Source organism: Penicillium roqueforti, assembly GCF_015533775.1.
Source record: "Penicillium roqueforti strain LCP96 04111 chromosome Unknown scaffold_04, whole genome shotgun sequence".
In the NCBI taxonomy this organism is placed as follows: Eukaryota; Fungi; Ascomycota; class Eurotiomycetes; order Eurotiales; family Aspergillaceae; genus Penicillium; species Penicillium roqueforti.
In genome coordinates, this window is record NW_024067568.1 from 18,244 (window position 1) to 38,042 (window position 19,799).

The 19,799-nt window shown below is 50.1% G+C and overlaps 10 protein-coding genes across 10 annotated transcripts; 4 read left to right on the top strand and 6 right to left on the bottom strand.

Annotated features, from left to right (window-relative positions):
- Positions 1 to 473: 473 nt before the first annotated feature.
- On the bottom strand, positions 474 to 1,525 carry LCP9604111_2840 (CCDC90 family protein; the record flags this gene model as incomplete). The annotated part of the gene is made up of 3 exons (XM_039070362.1): positions 474 to 531; positions 591 to 924; positions 997 to 1,525. The coding sequence occupies 3 exons, from the start codon at positions 1,523 to 1,525 to the stop codon at positions 474 to 476; spliced, it is 921 nt and encodes a 306-aa protein (XP_038930795.1).
- Positions 1,526 to 1,853: 328 nt separating this feature from the next.
- Positions 1,854 to 2,885, bottom strand: sec53 (phosphomannomutase SEC53; the record flags this gene model as incomplete). The annotated part of the gene is made up of 5 exons (XM_039070363.1): positions 1,854 to 2,103; positions 2,164 to 2,238; positions 2,299 to 2,615; positions 2,666 to 2,728; positions 2,784 to 2,885. 5 exons carry the CDS (start codon positions 2,883 to 2,885, stop codon positions 1,854 to 1,856), a joined length of 807 nt encoding a protein of 268 aa, XP_038930796.1.
- Positions 2,886 to 3,441: 556 nt separating this feature from the next.
- Positions 3,442 to 4,212, bottom strand: LCP9604111_2842 (putative DnaJ chaperone (Caj1); the record flags this gene model as incomplete). The annotated part of the gene is made up of 4 exons (XM_039070364.1): positions 3,442 to 3,988; positions 4,037 to 4,097; positions 4,144 to 4,155; positions 4,206 to 4,212. The coding sequence occupies 4 exons, from the start codon at positions 4,210 to 4,212 to the stop codon at positions 3,442 to 3,444; spliced, it is 627 nt and encodes a 208-aa protein (XP_038930797.1).
- A 798-nt stretch (positions 4,213 to 5,010) lies between these two features.
- On the top strand, positions 5,011 to 5,532 carry LCP9604111_2843 (uncharacterized protein; the record flags this gene model as incomplete). Its single annotated transcript, XM_039070365.1, has 1 exon — positions 5,011 to 5,532. The coding sequence occupies one exon, from the start codon at positions 5,011 to 5,013 to the stop codon at positions 5,530 to 5,532; it is 522 nt and encodes a 173-aa protein (XP_038930798.1).
- A 748-nt stretch (positions 5,533 to 6,280) lies between these two features.
- LCP9604111_2844 (uncharacterized protein) lies at positions 6,281 to 7,584 on the bottom strand (the record flags this gene model as incomplete). Its single annotated transcript, XM_039070366.1, has 3 exons — positions 6,281 to 7,299; positions 7,404 to 7,469; positions 7,518 to 7,584. The coding sequence occupies 3 exons, from the start codon at positions 7,582 to 7,584 to the stop codon at positions 6,281 to 6,283; spliced, it is 1,152 nt and encodes a 383-aa protein (XP_038930799.1).
- A 544-nt stretch (positions 7,585 to 8,128) lies between these two features.
- LCP9604111_2845 (putative COPII vesicles protein Yip3) lies at positions 8,129 to 8,647 on the top strand (the record flags this gene model as incomplete). The annotated part of the gene is made up of 1 exon (XM_039070367.1): positions 8,129 to 8,647. The coding sequence occupies one exon, from the start codon at positions 8,129 to 8,131 to the stop codon at positions 8,645 to 8,647; it is 519 nt and encodes a 172-aa protein (XP_038930800.1).
- A 26-nt stretch (positions 8,648 to 8,673) lies between these two features.
- On the top strand, positions 8,674 to 9,816 carry LCP9604111_2846 (uncharacterized protein; the record flags this gene model as incomplete). The annotated part of the gene is made up of 1 exon (XM_039070368.1): positions 8,674 to 9,816. One exon carries the CDS (start codon positions 8,674 to 8,676, stop codon positions 9,814 to 9,816), a length of 1,143 nt encoding a protein of 380 aa, XP_038930801.1.
- A 1,076-nt stretch (positions 9,817 to 10,892) lies between these two features.
- LCP9604111_2847 (Frag1/DRAM/Sfk1 family protein) lies at positions 10,893 to 11,862 on the top strand (the record flags this gene model as incomplete). Its single annotated transcript, XM_039070369.1, has 4 exons — positions 10,893 to 10,902; positions 10,970 to 11,051; positions 11,106 to 11,375; positions 11,439 to 11,862. The coding sequence occupies 4 exons, from the start codon at positions 10,893 to 10,895 to the stop codon at positions 11,860 to 11,862; spliced, it is 786 nt and encodes a 261-aa protein (XP_038930802.1).
- Positions 11,863 to 12,270: 408 nt separating this feature from the next.
- LCP9604111_2848 (tyrosine-protein phosphatase) lies at positions 12,271 to 13,539 on the bottom strand (the record flags this gene model as incomplete). The annotated part of the gene is made up of 5 exons (XM_039070370.1): positions 12,271 to 12,769; positions 12,873 to 13,082; positions 13,147 to 13,226; positions 13,317 to 13,353; positions 13,433 to 13,539. The coding sequence occupies 5 exons, from the start codon at positions 13,537 to 13,539 to the stop codon at positions 12,271 to 12,273; spliced, it is 933 nt and encodes a 310-aa protein (XP_038930803.1).
- Positions 13,540 to 14,057: 518 nt separating this feature from the next.
- LCP9604111_2849 (CAZyme family GH35) lies at positions 14,058 to 19,344 on the bottom strand (the record flags this gene model as incomplete). The annotated part of the gene is made up of 8 exons (XM_039070371.1): positions 14,058 to 15,189; positions 15,238 to 15,739; positions 15,797 to 16,873; positions 16,923 to 17,185; positions 18,145 to 18,215; positions 18,273 to 18,614; positions 18,703 to 19,233; positions 19,303 to 19,344. The coding sequence occupies 8 exons, from the start codon at positions 19,342 to 19,344 to the stop codon at positions 14,058 to 14,060; spliced, it is 3,960 nt and encodes a 1,319-aa protein (XP_038930804.1).
- Between the last annotated feature and the right edge of the window lie 455 nt (positions 19,345 to 19,799).

Consider the following 19,799-nt stretch of genomic DNA (forward strand, 5'->3'; position numbering starts at 1 on the left):
TTCGTTCTGACTGATTGGTTGGTAGCTGTCTACTTTCTCCATCTTGCCAGTGGATGTTGTTCTTAGAGAGATGCTGTTCTTAGATCCAGAGTCAACTGGAACCCAAAGATGGTGACCGGAGCTCAAATGGGTGGGGCTGCCTATCTGGGTATAGCTCCCGCATTAGTTGCAGATCATGTGATATGTAAAACATTCCGAATGCGGCCTTATCACGTAACCTTTTTTTCTATTTTGGTCGTCTCTTTGGTCGTCTTGTATTGGTAGTCTTCTTAAGTCTTCTTAGAAGTATGAAGGCGGTAAAAAGCATAAGTGCTTAGCATTGTCTAAACCTATATACAGCAACATACATAGTACGGCCAGACGAGTAGAGAGTATAGTGTAAAAAAGAAAGAGAAGTTGTAAGACATCAAATGTCCTCTGTAAAGCAAGCTAAAAACAATCACTCCATATCCAATGCAGACCATTGTACCAATTCACATAAACAAGCGCCAGGCACCAAGAATAAGGGCCGCGGTACCGGTACAGACACCCCTAGAGAGAGAAAGAAAGTCAGCATAATCTCGCGCGGCAAGATAGTTCGGGGATCATACATGAGCCACTGCAACGTCGAGAACTTGACAGCCTCAACTCGTTCCCTTAATCCTGCAACCTCCTGTTCAATTCTCGTTTCGGTCTCCTTGATACGCATTTCCTGGCTATTTGCCTCCTCACGGATCCGACCCTTCTCAAGGTTCAGATCCAGCCGAACTGAAGCTTGTGTTCGTCCAATCTCGTCCCGGAGCCGGGAGTTGAGTTTGGCGAGGTCTGCCGCGATCTTCTCGTGCGATGAACGGGTCAATTGTGCCTCGGTCGAGTCTGCGTTGAGTAGCTCCGAGCGCAGTTTGGCAAAGTCTACTTTTTGTGTATAAGTTGATCTCTCCGAGTCTAGCAAAGCGTTTCTCGTTAGATCTCCGACAAGCACTATAAACGATGCGCGACAGAGCCGCGTTCACATACCTTCTCGGAGGACCATTGTCCTGGTCAGATTCTGGATTGACTCTTGGATGATATCGTTCAATACCCGCATCATTGCTACGGACTGTTCCTCGCTGAAGCCCTCCGCCTGTAGGCGCTTCACGAATTTCAGGGTATCGAAGTGATGATCGCGGTGCTGGACTGCTGTCGCATGAAAGGCGCGGCGAGCAGGATGGTAGCTAGCCACATAGACCCCATTGTGTCGGATTGGATTGCCGCGGTGAGGTTTGGGCGTTGCCGGCGTGGTTATAGAGGTTCCGCGGGAAACAAGATATCCGGAGATGACATCCCGGGACGATGTGGTGATGAGCCGGGAAGACTCGAAAGGTGGGATTAGAGAATTAAATTGTCGCTTGGAAGGACTCCAGCCTTGGGGAAGTGGTCGTCTTTGACTTGTCGCAAGCGCGGGCTGGTGGGTGATGGTAATGGATGGACGCGAAGGGGAGCTGTTCCAACTCAGGCGGGGAAGGATAGTGCGCGGGACATCCGCGACATGTTTTTGAGACGCCATGTCAAGGACAGCGGGCCAACAAGTATTTGTTCAACGAGTGTACTTTAAACCGATCAAGAATGACGCAGAAGAGGGAAGCTTGGAAGATTCCGGGGCTTGAAATGTCGGGATGACTAAAGACCTCGGAACGCTTCCAGTTTCCCGGCCCCGGTGCCCATTACCCGCATTGCCTATTTTATTGTGGAGTGAGGTGTATTCTCATTTCATGCAATTGAGGACTATTTTTATCGAAATTGACTAAAGCTTCTTTCAGAAAATATCCAAATCAGACTTCACATGTAAACGCTATCACAAATCTATGCCTTTTCGGCTACTGTCAACCTCTTATCTATAAGTCAAACAGCTTCTTCATCTGCTTGATGGTGTCGTCAGGACCAGTAACGGCATGCCCAATGGTGCGAGGGTCCTCGTAGATCTCATAATCGTTTCCTCCGACGCAAGTCTTGTCGCCGAAGAAGTGGATGGTCTTGTAGTCGACACCCGAGATGCCCTTTTCAGCTTCGACGTGCTGTAGGCAGTAGGTCTTATCCCAACCGGTAGGGAAGACATCGAAAGAGATCTGACCGCCGATAGAGTAGCTATATTAGTAGATTGATTAGTACCATATTAAAAGTAAACCTTGCCGGACAAAGACTTACGTGAGACCGTAGTCGGGGAACTCCTTCCTCAAGGCCTCCACTAGGGTCTTTCTGATGTTGTGAATCTTGTCGAAACTATAGCATAGGTCAGTCAGGCAGTCCATTTATGTGGACATATAGAAGATCAGCCCGTACGCTTCGAACTCAGCACGCTCGTCGGTGCTAGCAGCACGTCCAACAGGGCTAACATTAACCATTCCATTACGGAACTCAACGAAAGTACCGCGCTTGCGAGGCAACTTGGTGTTGGCAATAAATTTAAGAATGAAATCCACCAGTGTTTGGTACTTGTCCTCCCCAAGCCACTGGATGAAGTTGTTGGTAGCAAGCGGCTTGCCGAGGCGGAATGCGGTCAGGCCGTTTTCGGAGAAGCAGAAATCGAACATGGTGGTGACATCCATGGTGGCTGATCCAAGTTGTTCTTGCTGCTTCACAAGGTTCGAGCCGCCAACCTACATCATGTTAGGAACGGGGTGGGGGTATTGATTGGGAGGAGACGAACGTATCCAATGGCGCATTTGTGGCGCAACCGAGAGAGCAACTCGAGCATCTCTGGCGAGGCATGCTGTAATAGAATTCGTTAGTATAATTGAACAACAAGGAGTCTCAGTGCAACGTACCCGTCTTGCGGGGGTGAGAGTCTCGTCAACATCGAACAGAACAATCGTGTTCTTCATGGGACGGTCCTCCAACGAGGGGTAAACACTGGTAGCTTCAGTCATTTTGAAGGATTTATTCAATTGAGTCTGCAAAGACCAAAATTGCGGGTTACTCGGGGGTAAATATAGAGAGAGGGGTCCATTTTGGCCGCAAGCGGTGAGTGAAGGCGGAAGCTTAGTTGGGTCCAGAAGCGGAAGGCCACCTGGTCTGTTTCACTGTTTTGGAGAAACCTTGGTTGATTAGAGCAAGTGACTCAATCAGATCATTGATCTAAATCATTGCCGTCCTGGAGTACACGATGTTGTACAGGATTGACAGTGCGACCTAGACCCGTGGACTCTTTTAAGCGCCTGACTGTTATCGATAAGAAACGGAGGGGTCAATTATCAGATCTGAAGGAGTTTGGAACCTTGGAAACATCCATGAATGTGCATTTGAGAATCTCTAACTACTGGTTACATACCTGAGGTATATATTTCCTACTGTACAGTACAAGTGATATATAGCCAAATAGACATACAGAGTCGGAATGTCCAACCCAACCCAATCCCCACAGAGACCTGTAAGAGCCCAGCTCCCAAATCCAGATCCCGAACACGCAAAATGAAGTATACATACTTAGCGTCCCATAGTGGACTGGAAGACCTTAGCCGCTAGCTCACCCAGGAGCCGCGTCCGATCAGTGTTCGGCAGGTCCAAAAAAGCCTCGTAGACACTTTTGCCCTTAGCATCGCGGACCGCGCCGAGACGATTACCCGCCACAGCGCCAGCCAACGCACCAGGAAAGTTGCCAACAATGAAGCCCATAGCACCACCGCTGACACCGCCAACCAGTGCCCAGAATCGCCCGGTTGAGCCAGTTCGGCTGCCGTCTCCCTCCTCGGCGAGACCCTCCTCGCGTAGCATCTCCTCGAATACGGAGCCAAACTGACTGTTGTCTCGTTCATCACGGTTTCCACCGAATCCAAAATCGGACCAGGAGAAACCACCGGTGGGTGGGACATCCGCTTCCTCCTCCGCTGCCCGGGTAGCGTCATATTCCCGGCGGCGTGTGGGGTCTGATAGGGTGAAGTAGGCGTCGTTGATTTCTTGGAACTTTCGAGTGCGTTCGGGTCGCTCTGGCGAGTCGACGGGGACTCGATCGGGGTGGGATTTCAGTGATTCCCTGGGATTGGTTAGAGGGGCATTTCAAAGCTAGTTGTGATGCACTTACCGCTTATATGCACTTCGGATCTGTTGTTGGGTGGCATTCTGGACGATGCCTAGGATTTTGTCTGGTATGTGTTAGTTGGGTCTTAATTAGGCACTTGGAGATCTTACAATAATCGGGAGCTGGTCAAGAGTTAGTATATATTTCGGTAAGAGGGAGTGAATTAACATACTTGACATGGTCACACCTGGTTTTGATTTTGATTTTCAACAGGGAGAATATATTGTGCTAAACTATTGCTAGACTCGAAGATGAATTTAAGAGACTATCACATGCAGTGACGTGGTTGTCGCCTAACCCCGTCAGGTACGTACCGTGGTTCAACTGTTTGTTCTATTTGTTTTAAACTACATCGATCTATAGACTGTACTCCGTAGTGCTCTATTCATGTTCAAACATAATATTGAGATGATTATATGGCGAAATCTTACTGAAAGTGGATGTCTTGACTATCTGGGGTACTTTATCTCCTGCAGAATGAGGTTTAAGACTAAGTTCAGCCGACCATACCCCAGCCGCCTTTGTTCCGCCAGGGGTGGTTGATCAGACTAATATGAGTATCCCCTTTGATTCGCTTGAAATTAGCATCTAGCATTGTCCACACACCCCTCTTACAATCCCATTTCTGCCAGCTGTCAAAAGGACTTACCTGCATAGAAAATCCACAAAGCGGCTGCACACATTGGCCTAGACCTCAGATTGCGCATATCCGCAGCAGCTAGTGGCTGACTTGCATCTGTCTCTTTTCAGTCTTCCAATTGCCGCACAAAAGATTTCAGAGGAGATTATCAGGGGTGTATCGTTACCCAGCAGCATCTCAAACCCGCCTTCCTGTGTACCAACCCACCGCAATCCCTCTCCTAACACAACAACCCGTTCCCCAAACCAGACACCTTATCGTCTGCCCGCAGTACCCACAGTCGCACCCGTAACCGTCCCCAGCTCCAACATCAGCATCAGCATCCCACATCAACACAATGGGCTGGTTCGACGGTAAAACCAGCGCAGCTTCGTCAACAGGGTACGCGCGACGCCGGTCATCACCGACACCCAGCACGCGCAGCAGACGCAGCAAATCCGCCTACTCCTCGACGCAGCATGCGCGCTCGGCGCCGTCCTTCTTCGGGCTAGGCGGCAGCCGAACAGGCGGCCGATCGAGTCCATCTGTGCTCTCGTCGTTCTCGTCTTCGTCTTCGCGCCGGGCCCGGCCCCGCGAGGGATTCGTGCAGCGCATGCTCCGCGACATCAAGCGTCTGTTCCGCGATATCTATCGCTGGGCCCGTCGCAACCCTATGAAGGTCTTTCTGATGGTTATTGTGCCGCTTTTGACGAGTGGGGTTCTGCCGAAACTGCTTGCTATGATTGGCATTCGCTTGCCGCATGCTGTAATGAGTGCCCTTGGTGGCGCGCCGAAGCCTCGTGAGGGTATGGGTGGTGGTGAGAGGGGTGTGTCGGAGCATATTAGCAGTCTCGTGAGCATTGCCAAGATGTTTGCGTAGGCGACTGCTCTGCTCTGCTCTGCTCTCTAGGCCTGGGTAGGCTGTTCTGTTTGCGCCCGAGGTTCTTTTTTTTTTCTCCACGATTTGCAATGCTCTGCTGAAATTCAGCACATGACGATCACGATTATACACCTACTGTCCTTTGCGACTTTTCTCGCTCTTATGCTCCTACTCTTTTTTTTCCCCGTTGGGCTTTGCCACTTTGCGATGTTGTCATGAACAGGGAGGCCCGTCTGAATTCGGTAGAATTGATTTCTTAGGAAAAGTTGTTGTTTTGTATGGGCAATGAAACCTTGAAAGTTCGAAACCAGTCTAGAGATACATGAAGTCTCCTATTTATACTAAACCAGTCAGGTGTTGGTGCCCAAGCAGGTGGATATGGCAGCATCAGACAGGTACACCGCACTGTTGCCAGTGCACTGGCCCTACGACAGACCCGCCTATAAACCTGCCAAACATAGGTAGATCTTCCTGGCAGACCGATATTTGGGGTGTACTAGTATCTGAAGTATCAAATGGATCTACAGGGACGCAGCACATATTGTACCATGGTAAACAATAGCCAGTGGCTGCATTATTCGGCCCTGAAGTTTGAGATGGGAAAAAAAATTATGTGTACATTTTGTCTACTTCGGTACTGCCAACATCCGAGCAGAGATTCTATATAGCAGCCTCGGGGAATTTTGTGATCTGCCCGGCAAGAAAGTGGCGACAACGCCCGGTGCAGCAATACAGCTGCCCCGGTCTATCATCGCTGGGAGCGCTTGCCACGTTTCCGAGAGCGGGAGTTTGAGGTGGCAGTGGTCTCGGCTTCCTCAACCAAGGGCTCCTCAGCCTCAGAATCCACTTCCTCCTCAGGAGCAGTCCCCAACACCCGACCGACAGTCTTGTTGAAGCACCAGATTGGAAGCGTGCACACCATGGTTTCACGGAGAGTAGGGCGTTCAATCTGATCAATGTCAAGCAGGAACTCCTGGCGCTCGCCAGCCTCGTTTTGCTCTTCCAAGAACACATTGCCAATAGAATCGACAATCAGCGTCTTTCCATTCTCAGCAACAACGCGCTTCCGCTCGCCAGTGCTGGCAGTCTGCTCGGCAGTGGAGGCATCAGGGGCACGAGCGCTCACACGGACTCCTCCCTTCTTATCCTTCTTGTTCTCCTTGTCCATCATGCGCTTCTGACGACGGTTGACAGCCACGGCACCGACGTCACTGGATTCGGGGGCAGGAGGGGGAGGCGCTGCGGCGACCGACTCGATTCCAGGGATACCACGAACGCCTAATTCATCGCCCCAGGCGGCTCGGCGGGCCTGGCGAATGTAGCGATCGACAAACTCGCGCTGCCGCTTCCAGCTGAGGATCAATGCGGCGTAGTGAGCACCACCACCGAAGACTAGGAACAGACCCACCAGCACAGAGCCCAGACCAGGACGGAAGCGCGAGTAGTAGTATCCGGTACCCTTCCACAGGGGGAAGCCATTCTTGAGGAAGTGGTCATAACGCTGACGGTTGGGGCCGCGCAGGACGTTGGCGACGAGGTTCAGACGAGCGGAGCGGGCATCGGCGTTCTTGACTGCAGCGTCAATCTCGCGCTGGGTAGGACCCTTGTTGACATTGACGCCCTGGTTGGACTTGGCCTTGTTCTTGTCCTTGGCGTAGTTGGCAATGAAAGCGCGCTTGACCTTGTCCGGGTGGATGGTTCTAGACTTCTTGCGGTAGGCCTTGGTGATTTGGTCTTGATTGGCATTGGGACGAATCTCGAGGAGGTCTGCAGTGCGGGTACTGAGTTAGATACGTATGCCTTAAAGGAGTCGAAAATGGAAAAGAAAGAACAGAAAGAACAGAACGCAATGCTAGAGCGACGACACATACCGTAAAAAGTCACATTGGCACCTTCGTTGGTGGCCACATCATTTTGTAGACCAAAGATCTCATAGTCTGTTCCAGGTCAGTAGGGAGGGTTGGTCCGGGGTAAACAATACCCACCTTCTTTGGACCAAGCAGCGACGAGGCCGAAGAAGACGAAGAGCGAGAGAAAGGCAAATGGCTTCATGATTGACAGCGGTCAATGCCGCAGAAGCAGAAGTCTAGAAATAAACGAATAAGCTGAGTGTTAGTGGAGGACATGTAGGAAAAAAAGCGGTCGGGCGTTTATCCACCGAACCCCAACGTGGCCCCAATGGCGATGTTTCTGCTTGGACGAGTCCAGTTGGGCTCATGAATGATTGCATCTGAGCTCACTTTGTACGGAATACGGAGATGGTATATATAGAGGGATAGAGGGATCTAGATTCTACGTAGTCTCATTCTTCTCCAGAAGACATCCTAGGAATAACCTCAGGGACCCAATCCTATTATTAGTAGGGAGTCCCTAACTAGCTATTCCATCTGACTCGATGACTCCTGGCCTAAAACTAAAACACGAAAGGGGAAAAGGCCAAGAAGGGAATAAGTGATTGCCTTGTCTCCGTGTTGTTTCCGGCTTCTCTCTTTCCTCTCTCCACTATACCCATCACTTTTGTTACCTGTCCCATTTCCCAGGCTTTCTTATTCTGCTCTTCTTCCCTTCTTCCCTTCTCAACCCTTCTTCATTCAAAATGGTCTCTATCCCAATTGATGCGATCACCTCGCGTTTTGGCGATCGTCTCAACAACTTTCGCAGCACCTCTTTAACCACCCGTTTCGCCAACCTGCGCCCGATCTCCGAGTTCCTCGACGTCAAGCGCCTATCCAAGCCTGCCAACTTCGGTGAAGCGCAGAGTCGCGTCAATTACAATCTGTCCTACTTCTCCAGCAATTATGCCGTCGTGTTTGTGATGCTCAGCATCTACAGCTTGCTGACCAACCTGGTGCTGCTGTTCGACATGATCTTCATCAGCTGTGGTATCTACGGAATCAACATGCTGCAGGGTCGGGATCTGGATCTCGGCTTCTCTCGCTTCACCACTTCGCAGCTCTACACCGGACTACTCATCATCGGTGTCCCTATCGGCATCTGGGCCTCCCCCTTCACAACGGCCCTGTGGTTGATTGGCGCGACCGGCGTGACCGTTTTCGGCCACGCCGCATTTTTGGATAAGCCCATCGAGAATGCTTTTTCCGAGGAGGCGGTCTAGGTGGTCGGCCGCGAGCTCCTTTTGATATGCCCTCATGGGGAAGACCACCGGGGGCACGAACGGGGAGAAATACTAGGGGACGCGCGGCGTGGGAGGAGACTCGGCTGGAGGAGGTGGATAGTGAGGAGGATGCATACGGGCGGGAGTTGGTGCGGAGCGGTCGCTACAGGGAGTATGGAGGACGAGGGCTGCGGAGGCGACCTGTGGATTACGAGGATCTGACGGATGAATCTGAAGTTGATGGGGGAGAATTCGATCTATACGACCATGAAGATAGCACGGTGGCCTATGCGATTCAGTTGGCCATGCGGGACAAGGAAGATCAATTGGTGGACACAGCGCTCGAGCGAATTCGTCGCGCCCAAGTTCTGGGGAAGAAAAATGTGCGGCTGTCGAAACCCGAGCTGGATGCCCTGGAGCGCAAGCGCCAGCAAGCGGACGGTTTAAGCGGAAGCCGACGCCCATCCACCAGTTCTGTCAAAGTGACGTCGCGCCCATCGTCCCGACGGAGTGCAGTTGTTGCGCCAGACCAGATGTCCGGCGCGTATCCCACCTTTGCTGATGCACACAGTATCTGGGCTCGTGGGACGGGCGCGAATAGCCGACCGTCCAGCTCATCTTCCGCTCCCCGTCCCGGGACTCCAACGACTCAATCTCTTCGTCCACAGCAGTCCAGTTCACCTCTTCGACCGACCTACCCGCCATACACCCCCGAGCGATTTGCCCCTAGTGGCCGACCACAGTCGATGCAACAACCGCCTGTGTTCCAACGGCCACTGCCAGACGATCCTCAATGGGCCCCGCCTTACTACAATACAATGCAGATGAGCTCATACGGCGAACCTGCGGCATACCCACCGCAGGCTGCCACCGCCGGACAGCGAATGAGTTACCCTTCCGGCTCTGCATACCCATCTTATCAATCTCAATCCCCGGGCAAACGCTCACTGCAAGGCACACCACAGGCTCGGACCGACCCAGCTCCAGCACCAGCTCCAGCTCCATCCAAATTGGGGTCAGAGGAGTCCAGTGAAGAATCGGAGAGCAGCTCAGAGGATGAAGTGCAGATCGTCAAGGTGGCCAAGGTGGCGGAGCGCAAGGCCCCGCCTGCTGCAGTTGCGCAGAGGCGGCCAGTTACTGGAACCACTCGTAAGCGGACCAGTCGATGAAGTGGCTCAGCGTTGTCCTGATATCCTCTAAATTTCACTTTCTGTCTGGGTTTTTTTTTCTTTAGTGTTTGTTTTTTCTCGATTCCATCATTGCGGTCTTTCCGTACCGCGACGGCGTTTTAAATAGACCGGTAGGCTACAATATTATTTCCTGGCTCATTTGATGTCCACGTACGTATCTTGTAGGGTTTAACATGACTAGACCGATGCAGCATTTCTGAAATGTCTCAACATGCTATTCTCGGAGTAGCCCCCAAAGGCTCTAGTACCTGGTATTGCCAAGTATTCAGCCACCCGGGCTACCCGTAGATCGTGTGCCAACCTTGGATCATTCATATCACTCCCAAAGGTCTTCAAAGGTACGATGTAAACTCTTATATAACTAGGGCAAGTACAATATAACCATTGCAGTAAATCTTGGGGCAGATCTTTCGAAATGAGGCTGTGGGGGCGCACAAATTTCATACCTTGGCAGCCCACGATATGACGTCGCCTTCACAATCTCCAGGTTTTAGGGGAGCCTAAAGAAAAATAAATAACAGCTTGAACCATTTCTGTCTTTCGCAACTGCTTCTCCTTTCAGGATATCTAGGAATCCACTATACCACAAGAAATAGACATTCCCCTTGCGCATCATCGTTGACCCGGTTCCAATTCGATATCCCTTTGTCATCTAAGCGCCACTGTCGCCCCTTAAGACATCATTTGAAACCTGGAATGCTGTATTCCTATGCTACATTGTACATAGATACAGGGATATAGGGTGAGTCGCACGATCGGGGAACATACTTGGAATCCATACCTTCTTTCCATCCTACAGGGAACCACTGACACCGATTGGAGAAGCTGCGACTGACAGGATACTATAGGCTCTCGTTCGCCTCGTCACTCTTTCAATCCTCAAACCCCCACTCTCTTTGAATTGGTCATTTAGCGGGCATACAAAGATCTTACACACCTTCATTGTTGCATCAAACTCAGTCTCGAAGAACAAATCACCACTCGAAAGTCGACAGTCGAAAGTCGCAAACATGTGGATTATATCATTTTGGATGTTTCCATTGGTGTCAGCCTGCATGTGGGTTGGTAAGGCATCCCTGCATGGAAATGGAACAGGATATCTTGTTCTGGGCTGCAGCTAACACGGTCCTAGCAATGTTGATCGCCATGCTGGTCACCTGGGTCAGAGACGGCAGACCGCACTATGCCAGTATGGAAGCGGGACAGACTATTGCGTATGTTTCCTCTCCGCTATTAGCCCATGCATGCGCTAATAGGTTTTCCTACAGGTACATTTCAGATGTTGGAGCACAAGGCTTGAAACCGCTGTTCATCGCAGGCAGCGTGGTTACCGTCGTGTTTCTCGATTTGGCATTCCTCTCCGAGCGGTGGCTTCGACACTCCAACCAGTTGGCCTCGAACAAGGGCAGGTTGGACAAGGCATGCGCTATTGCATCAATCTTTTTCGCGATCGCCGGTGCTGCTGGTCTGATCCTGCTCTCTATCTTTGATACCCTCCGCCACCCGAAACAGCACGACGGTTTCATCGCCCTGTTCATGTGAGTCTTGTGTACTCGACTATGTATAGTCAATTGTGAACTAATCAATGAATTTCTCTCCAGTGCTGGATACGTGATTAGTGCCATCTTGGTTTGCATCGAGTACCTTCGCATTGGAATCTTCTACCGTCGCGAGCACCGTATTCTGCTAGTCAGTTTCTTTATCAAGCTTGTCTTCGTCATCTTCGAGCTCTCCCTCGCCATCGCCTTCGGTGTCTGCATCGGCAGCAAAAAGTCGTCCAAGCAAAACCCCGGCGCGGTTATCGAGTGGACCATTGCTTTCGTCTTCACTGGCTACGTTATCTCCTTCGTTGTCGATCTATTGCCTTCAGTGCGCACACGCAACCACGTGCCTCAGGGTGAGAAGTACCTGATGAACCAGGGCGGATTCGGCGGAACCCGCGAAGAGGCTGTCTCTATCGAAGAACCCCTGACTCATGACTCGATGGGCCCAAGCACCGGCTTTTACCGCGGTCAGCGGGTCTAACTAATTCTCTTTGCTTCTTATATTCCTGTATTTACTTATACGACCTGCACGATGTCATCTGATACTCTGCTCTTGTTAATGTTTGTTTGATACCTGTCATGGATACTCTTTATATATGGTGTTTTCAGGTTGGGCGCCGTTGTCCTTAGAATACATATTTAGTCTTTAGCAATTCAATAACTCAATTTTAGATGCTTCCTATACTTCTAGATACGAAACGAAAATATCCAATCCTCCACCATTTATCATTCGCTTCCAAATGCCCATACATATAACAAGAAATGCTAGACCCATCCCAATGCCAGGTCATTATCGTATCTACATATCCCATATGAAATACAGAAATCCATATCCATCCATATACCCAAACTCCAAACCCCAAAAAACCCAAAAGAGAGAAAAAAAAACTCAAACCAAAAACTTCGCCCTAATTCTCTCCTGCATCTCAAACCCAACCCCAACACTCTCCAAGTACCCTTTAACACCCCCATACCTAGTCTCAAGGTACTCAGTCGTATCACGCACAAAGCCAGGCGGACAACGCGTATAGTCCTCCCCAAGCCCCAGCGCCCTAATCTCCTCCATCCTTTCCTCAAACTCCGACACAAGCTCCATCTCCGAGCGACTGTAGTCTTCAACAATCGCCTCCACCGGCACCACATTCCCAACAAGCAGCAACACAAGCAACACAACCAGGCCCGTCCGGTCCTTTCCCTGCGTGCAGTGCACGATCGTTGGGTAGGTCTCCTCGCAAGCCAGGAGCTGGAACACGGCGCGGATCTCGCTCATGCTGGAATCAAGCGTGTCTTGGGCTAGACCGGTTAGTCCGCGCGGTTGCATTACTGTCCCGCATACTAGACGGACTGCTTCGCTGCGGTAGCCTGTTGTTATCAGGCCGATTGTTTTGCTTTTTTGGGTATTAGTTGTTTGTTTGTATATAGGATATAGGTAATGCAATGTATGTAAAGCTGCAGGTGAAGAATGGAGAAGGGGGAGGGGGAAATTCTTACAGATATGTTGGCCAGTCTAGTTTCGATATTAAGGCGCGTTCGAAGCCTTTGCCGGTTAGGCTTATTAGAGCTCGTTTTGAGCCGGGGATTTCGAGCAGGTGCTCGGCTGGGTTTGAGGGGAGTGAGCCTGTCGGTGATGGTGATTTCTGTGATGGATTTGCTTTGGCATTTTCGCTTCGCCGTTTCCGCGTGCCCATTCGGTGTTCGGTTCTGTGTTGGGGATTAGTTTCTGTTTCTCGCGTGCTTGATTCTGCTGTTTTCTGTTTCGACATACTGGGAACGGAGATCGATGACGGTGTGAATGTGTAGTTCTTCTGCTAGACGGCGTTTATCTCGTTCTGAGGCATCGTCGAGCTGCAAATTGCAAGTTAGTTTTTTTTTTTTTTTCCTTCCTTCGTGTTTATTCTGACAACGCATCGATCGTATGAGCGGGGTTAGAATTACCCTCGCACTGCGGAAAAACACGCCTTCTTTCAAGATCCTACGTGAAATCGTTAGCAGCTGTGTCTAGAGAGACTTGAATATATGTATCTCGGGACTCCAGACGCGTCTGAACTCACTCTTTGTTACAGAATTGATTAACCGACCGGCCGACATCGCGGAAATTGATGATGTTGTCGAAAGGCCGATCCGGCGAGTCTAGATCCACGCTGTTATGGCGCGACATGGTGAATTAGGGATTAGGGAATATAAAGGAAATATAGACAGGAATCTTGTTAGAAATGAGAAGGAGGAGCGTGTTTAAACGTGTGGAGAAGTACAAATGGCGGTGGACGCGGACGTCGACGTTGGGCAGACATCGCGTTTTTGGCCGATAGTCGCCTGGACAATGAACGTTTTTGGCTTTTAGGAGTTATATTCATTCAATTGTCATTGGTTATGAGGATTTATTGGTGACTTTGGTGACTTTGTATGTGTGGGTGGTTTGAAGGGGTGACTGTACGAGTGTTATATTCCAAGGTCCTTTTGTATATTTTTAAAACCTCAATGTTGACAGTCTAGCGGTCTGTTACTTGATCTTCTAATCCTCAAAGCAAACAAAAAACAAGGAAGTAGCAATATACAGTGCTGAAACAGGTACCGGAGCTAAACAAAGAACTTAGATCTAGGCCCCGGGAAAATCCAGAACAAGGAAGGATCTCGATTCAATGTGTCATACAACACCACAGTCAACACCTTTATCAACTACACATATTGCTCCCGGTTGTTCTTCCATTGTGGCTGCAGGTATGACCAATCGTGATTGAAGTTGAATCCTGTACGATAAGCCCCATATGCAACCAGATCCACCTGACTCAGTCTCGCCCCTCGGTCCGTCAGCGCCCACAGACTCATCGCCAACGTGTTCTCCCCACGGTTATTGATCACGCCAGGTGGAAAAGGGAACCTAGTCTGGGGACCGATGTGTGGCAGGTAATGACCGAACTGGTACCCATTCATGAAGATCTGGACTACTGCGGGGAAATCAGCAGATGCATCGAGCTGCAGACCAATCGGAACGTCCAGGTCGGAGTCCAGGTCGAGCTGGAACGTCGTCGTGTAGAACCGGCCTGCTGCACCAGATATGCCGTCCAGCGGACTGTGCGAGGTTGCGGTCTTGGGCGCTTTGTATCCTGGGAGATGCCAACCGAGACGCTCTCCATAGAGACCCCCTTCGTTCATGGGTCCCCGGACGGGATCGATGTTGGCTTCGCCTCCTGCATTGCCTTGGATACGCCAGGAAGTGAATTCGCCACCAAGAAGCGTCGCGCCTAGTATACCACGCGGGTTTTGTGCTCCGTTTGGCGACACGTTCGCCTCGTCGTGGCCTGTGTAATCCATGATAACGGTCAGAACATTGTCTGTCTTGCGCAAGGTAGCGCTGTTGAATAGTAGCTCGGCTGATGTCGCGGCTAGGGTCGGATCACCAATGGCTCCGCCAACGTAGACTCCGTTTAGCCAGGCGGCCCAACCAGCGGCTGCGCCGTTCTGGACAGTGAGATTTGCGCCTGTCGCGGTCATGCCATCGAACCGTCCGCGATATATTCTCGTTCCGGCATGGTAGCCGTAGTCGCCAGAGTAAAGCACGGGAAGTGTGAGTGGTGCCACAGAGTTGACTGATCTCGTTTTGTTGCAGATGGTCCAGCGAGAATCATCGTAGTCTGCCTTAATCTCCGGAAGGGTATCTTGCGCTTTCCATGATTTCAGAGTCGGCAGCGATACTTTGGCTTGGGCTCCCGGGGCTGATCCGATTAAGCTGCCGTATGGTGTCTTCTTGGTTGAGATCTCTTTGCCATTCCACTTGATTTTGGTCACCTTTGAGTTGCCCGTGTAGACCCTAACAGCATATATTAGCGAGTAAATTATTTGAGAGCTTCGCGCTTACTCAATAGATGTTGTGTTTGCGTTGTCACCAACAAGACTGACAGTATCCCCACTGACAGTTGCTGTGCGAACGAGATATGGCCCAAGGGCAATGATCTGCTCACTGGGAACCACATTCGGATTGGAAGTAGTCGGTACTGCAAAGAAGTTCCACGCTGTCTCCTTATCAAGAAGGTAGACCAGTACGCCGTGCGAGAATTTCAGCACTGTCGTGCCATCCCCTTGAGTGTATGTGTATTTCGTGCCATGATTCGATGCACCAGAGTTGACTTTCGAATTCCCGTAAGTTTGGAAAGTCAGATGGGTCGGTGCGTCTTTGAATACAAACTCTCCTTTTTGTCCGATATTCAGATAGAAGACAATAACATCTATGTCGAGGGTGGCGTAGGTCAAGACCTCGGCGGATGAATAGAGCAAGCTCGAGCCCTGGCCAATCCGGTAGTCAGTGACGATAATTTTGCTCTGACGGCCGGCCAACTCAATATTAGGGATTGTCAGGGCCCCTGTCGTGTAGAATTCAAGTTAGCGCAATTATTCCTCTCAAACACTGGAGTACGTACCAGCCGATGTATTGACATTAAGTGAAGTAGTGGTCACAGCACGAGATGAGCTGGTAGAGTGCGCGAGAACATAGAAACCGGCTTGGGTTTCTGGGTTTCGCAAGGCCCACGTATATATACCCGCATCACTGGTGTACCCTGTTCCATTCCCTTCCATTTGCATTTGTAAAAGACCAGATGACACGCGCGTAAACAGACCGATCAACTTGGTCTGCTTGAGTTTGTCCCGAATCTCACGCGTCTCTCGCATGGGCGCAGAGTAGTCATATGAAGTATAGACAACCGGAGCAGCACTGTGGCCCCAAGAAGTTGCCCCCATCACCATATATATATTCTGCAATGTGACTCTGGAGCCGATATTATTCTTATAGTAGACATCGGCGAATTCAGGCGAAAGCTCGGTAGAACATTGATCGTAGAACGTCCCTCCCCAGGGGGAGAACCAACCGCCCTCAAACTCCGGCAGATACTCGGGCTGAGAACTCGAGTAATTCTGGAACCATTGGTAATAAGTGCGGACGAGATTGAACCCAGTATCTGGATTGGTACAGGACAGACCACCAGGATAGGAGTCCAAACCATAGACATTGACGGCACCACCCACATCCTGGTAGTCCGTCGACCAGCTCATAGAGCGCATTCCCTTCTCATTATGCGTGCTCGGGACAACGATACCAGCCTCATTGAAGGCGGCTTTAACTTGTTCCATGTACTTGACAACAGTGTTATTGGCACTGTGTGTTGTCTCCTGCAACTCATTCTCGTGCTGATTGAGAATGACCGGACCACCGCTTGTGATTTGGTTTGCGGCGATGATCTTTCCGATCTTCTGGATCCACGGATACCATCGGTCATAGTAGGTGCTTGCGCTCGTGCGCGTGCTGCCCATTTGCCCATTGGATGCCCACAGTGCGAAACCACCAGCAGAGGTCTCAGCATTGCAGTAAGGTCCCGCGCGCGCAATCACATACAGACCTGCCTGCTTGGCATAATCAAAGACGCGCTGGACGTCGTGGGCACCGTTCTCGAAGTCGAAAGTATCTTCGGAAGCGGAGTGGAAATTCCAGAAGAAGTAGACTAGTCTCAATGAGTACCAGTGCAGCCTGGGTGTTGTCAAGCCACTCACTAGAAATCGCATTGAATCCATTTGCGCGTAGCTTCTGAAATACGTCGAGCCAAAGCTCCGGCACGGGGAGTCGCTGGTAGTGGAATTCACCAGAGAACACATATACCCTCTCTCCTTTAACTGAGAGGCTGTATTGATCCCATGTCACATCAGTAGTCTTGCCATTATCTGTCGCAGAGACGAAATGGCTGGATATGAGTCCAAGGAGTATAGGGAGAATCGTGAGAAGACGCATTATTGGGGGCTGCACAGGTACTCTCCATCTTGGAATATGACTTGTTATAATGTGTGTATGCTTCGGTCCTCGCTACAGAAATACCCCGTACTCTGCTGGGATTGGTGGATGTTTTGTTTTGGAGATCGAATGTCGGATTAGGCAATTTTCCATGAAGATGCGGGGGAATGATCGGCTTTTGACTAGGGACAGGTGGTTCTGAATGAATTTTGGACATTGAATACAGATATACAAATATGCGTCTGTACTTGATTTCCTCTGCCACTTCTTGGCTTTCCCTTTCCGTCTTAGTGCTCAGTCCTTGCCGCTTTTTGCTCACTGAGGACAACTGAGCACGTCGCTGAGTATTACATAAGCTCACGGACTTGCTCAATAAAATGCACCACGCTAGCATCCAAATGCAGTTATTCACCAGAACTCAAGCCCACTCTTGACCGTTGTTCCCTCAACGAAAAGATGCTATGCCACTATTCAACTCGCCAAGTCTCGTATTCCACAATACCGTCTCTACATAGTTGCGGGAAATATCCAACCCTCAGGGACTGAACGCACTTTTGGGCGGTTATGTTACGATCAAGGCTTGGTAGTTCTTTTCTTATGTCGTTGGCTCGTTGGCTCCTTCCTTCTCTATAGGGATCGTTCCTTCCTAAGCTGTAGGAGAGTATACTAGATTTTGCCTGGCAAGGAGAAGGGTACAAAACTCACAATGGCCCTGATTCCTTTCCTTTCCCCCCCATGTTCGATGTTCTAGTTAGAATGTACTCTTTTTCATAAAGCATCGGCGCGTAATATTATATATTACACATGCGGTTTAGACCGACACTTTAGGATAGAGGATATTTGAGCTTATGAGATGATATTATCGGCTGTAGTTGGACCCCAGAAGAGATATCGATTGAGTTGACTCCTATGGCCCCTGACACTACTGTTTACTCATAGCTGAGACAGATCTCAGCTGACCGAGAGCTTCCCCATTGAATGCCTCACTTGTCACCGTCCAGTGCCGAGAAATCAGTCTCTTGGCAATATTCACGGAACGAGGTCATTTTCAGACCAAGCTATAGAAAGGTCAGTCATGTCCCAGAGTGGCAACGAGATCGAATAGGATAACATACCTTCTCTGGTCGTACAACAGCAGGATCGATACCTTCGTACCCGAACTCATGTGCAAATAATACATTGTGAGCAAATTCGTGACCAAGACCTCCGGGAAGCAACTCGCAGAATTTATCGTAGGAAAGCTCGTCGTAGCCACCATACTTGAAACCTTGGGTTTCGCAAAAGATGCGGAGGTAATCTGACCACGATACATATTCACCAACAGCAAATAAATTGACATTGGGCTCGGACTCTGCAACTGCCCTGACGCAAGGGCCGAAATCCTTGCGGACATGCCCGAACGGAATGCCCTTGTCACCTGGGCCAATTCCTGTCATTCGCCAGGTGCCATCAACTACCTATGCAACGAGTCAATACCTTCAAAATACGCCCGGGAATTACGAAAAAAAAACAAAAGTCCTGGCGGGGCGATTTCATGATTCATACCTTCTTCGGGGTTGTAGGAAGTCCCCACTCCCAAGGGAGCTGGAAATATATGGGCGCCTGAACCTGCGAGAATTTTCCAGCCAGGGCCGGGATGCTCTGTGCGTAGATGGCAGCGTCTGCTTTAGAATCCATGTGATAAAGTTCGGTGAACTTGCTGTTACTGGAATTCTTCGCATGGGCCATTGAGCTGAAGATGTATCGGGATAGGCCAGGAACAGTGGCCGCAGCATCGGCAATATTCTTGCCCTGTTGGAGCTCGACATCGTGGCAATATTCCACAAGTGATTGGCCGGGCTTCTTCTTCTGGTGACTTTCTGGATCTTTGAAGATTGTCCAGAAGTCGGTGACACCAAAAATAATGTCGGCTCCCACAAAGGCCTCGCTCAAGGATGCCACATCATCAAGGTCACCTTTGATCATTTCAACACCTTTCATCTCCCATTTCTTTGCAGTATCAGATGCCGGATTGCGCGTCACACCGCGAATCTTCCAGCCCGGATTCACAAGGTAAGCGTCGGCGACGGAGCTTCCCTTCAGCTTTGGTGTTAGTAACCTCAGGCAATATCCAAAGAAATTGTACAGGGAGCGATTCTAACTTACTTGCACACCCGTAATACCGAGGATCACAATAAGTCGCGACATTGTGGAAGATGTTCGGTAATAATAAGATAATGACCACTCAACCGAAAAAGTGATTGAGTGTCTTGGGCTCCAATAATCGAATCTTCGATATCCTCTCAACCCTGGAACCTGGCAAGACCTCAGAATTTATATCTTGGACTTCCAAAAAAAGGCATCATGAGACATGACCAAGCTGTACTTCCTGATTGATAATCTGCATTTCCGTTGCCGGTCGCTTGGTAATATAGGAATGACGCAAGCAATTATCCCAGGAATCTCGTGAATGTCGATACTGCAGGGCAGAATCATCTGGTTTGCGATCAGAGAAGCCAGAGAGACCCACTTAATTGAATTTGAATTTGACTTTCGCCGTTGAACTTAAAGTCGCGCTAGGCTGTGGGGTAACAGGGACCGACATCCCTATCCGGTTAGGCTGGACTGCTCACTGCTTTCCCAATCGGGAACATAGTCATATA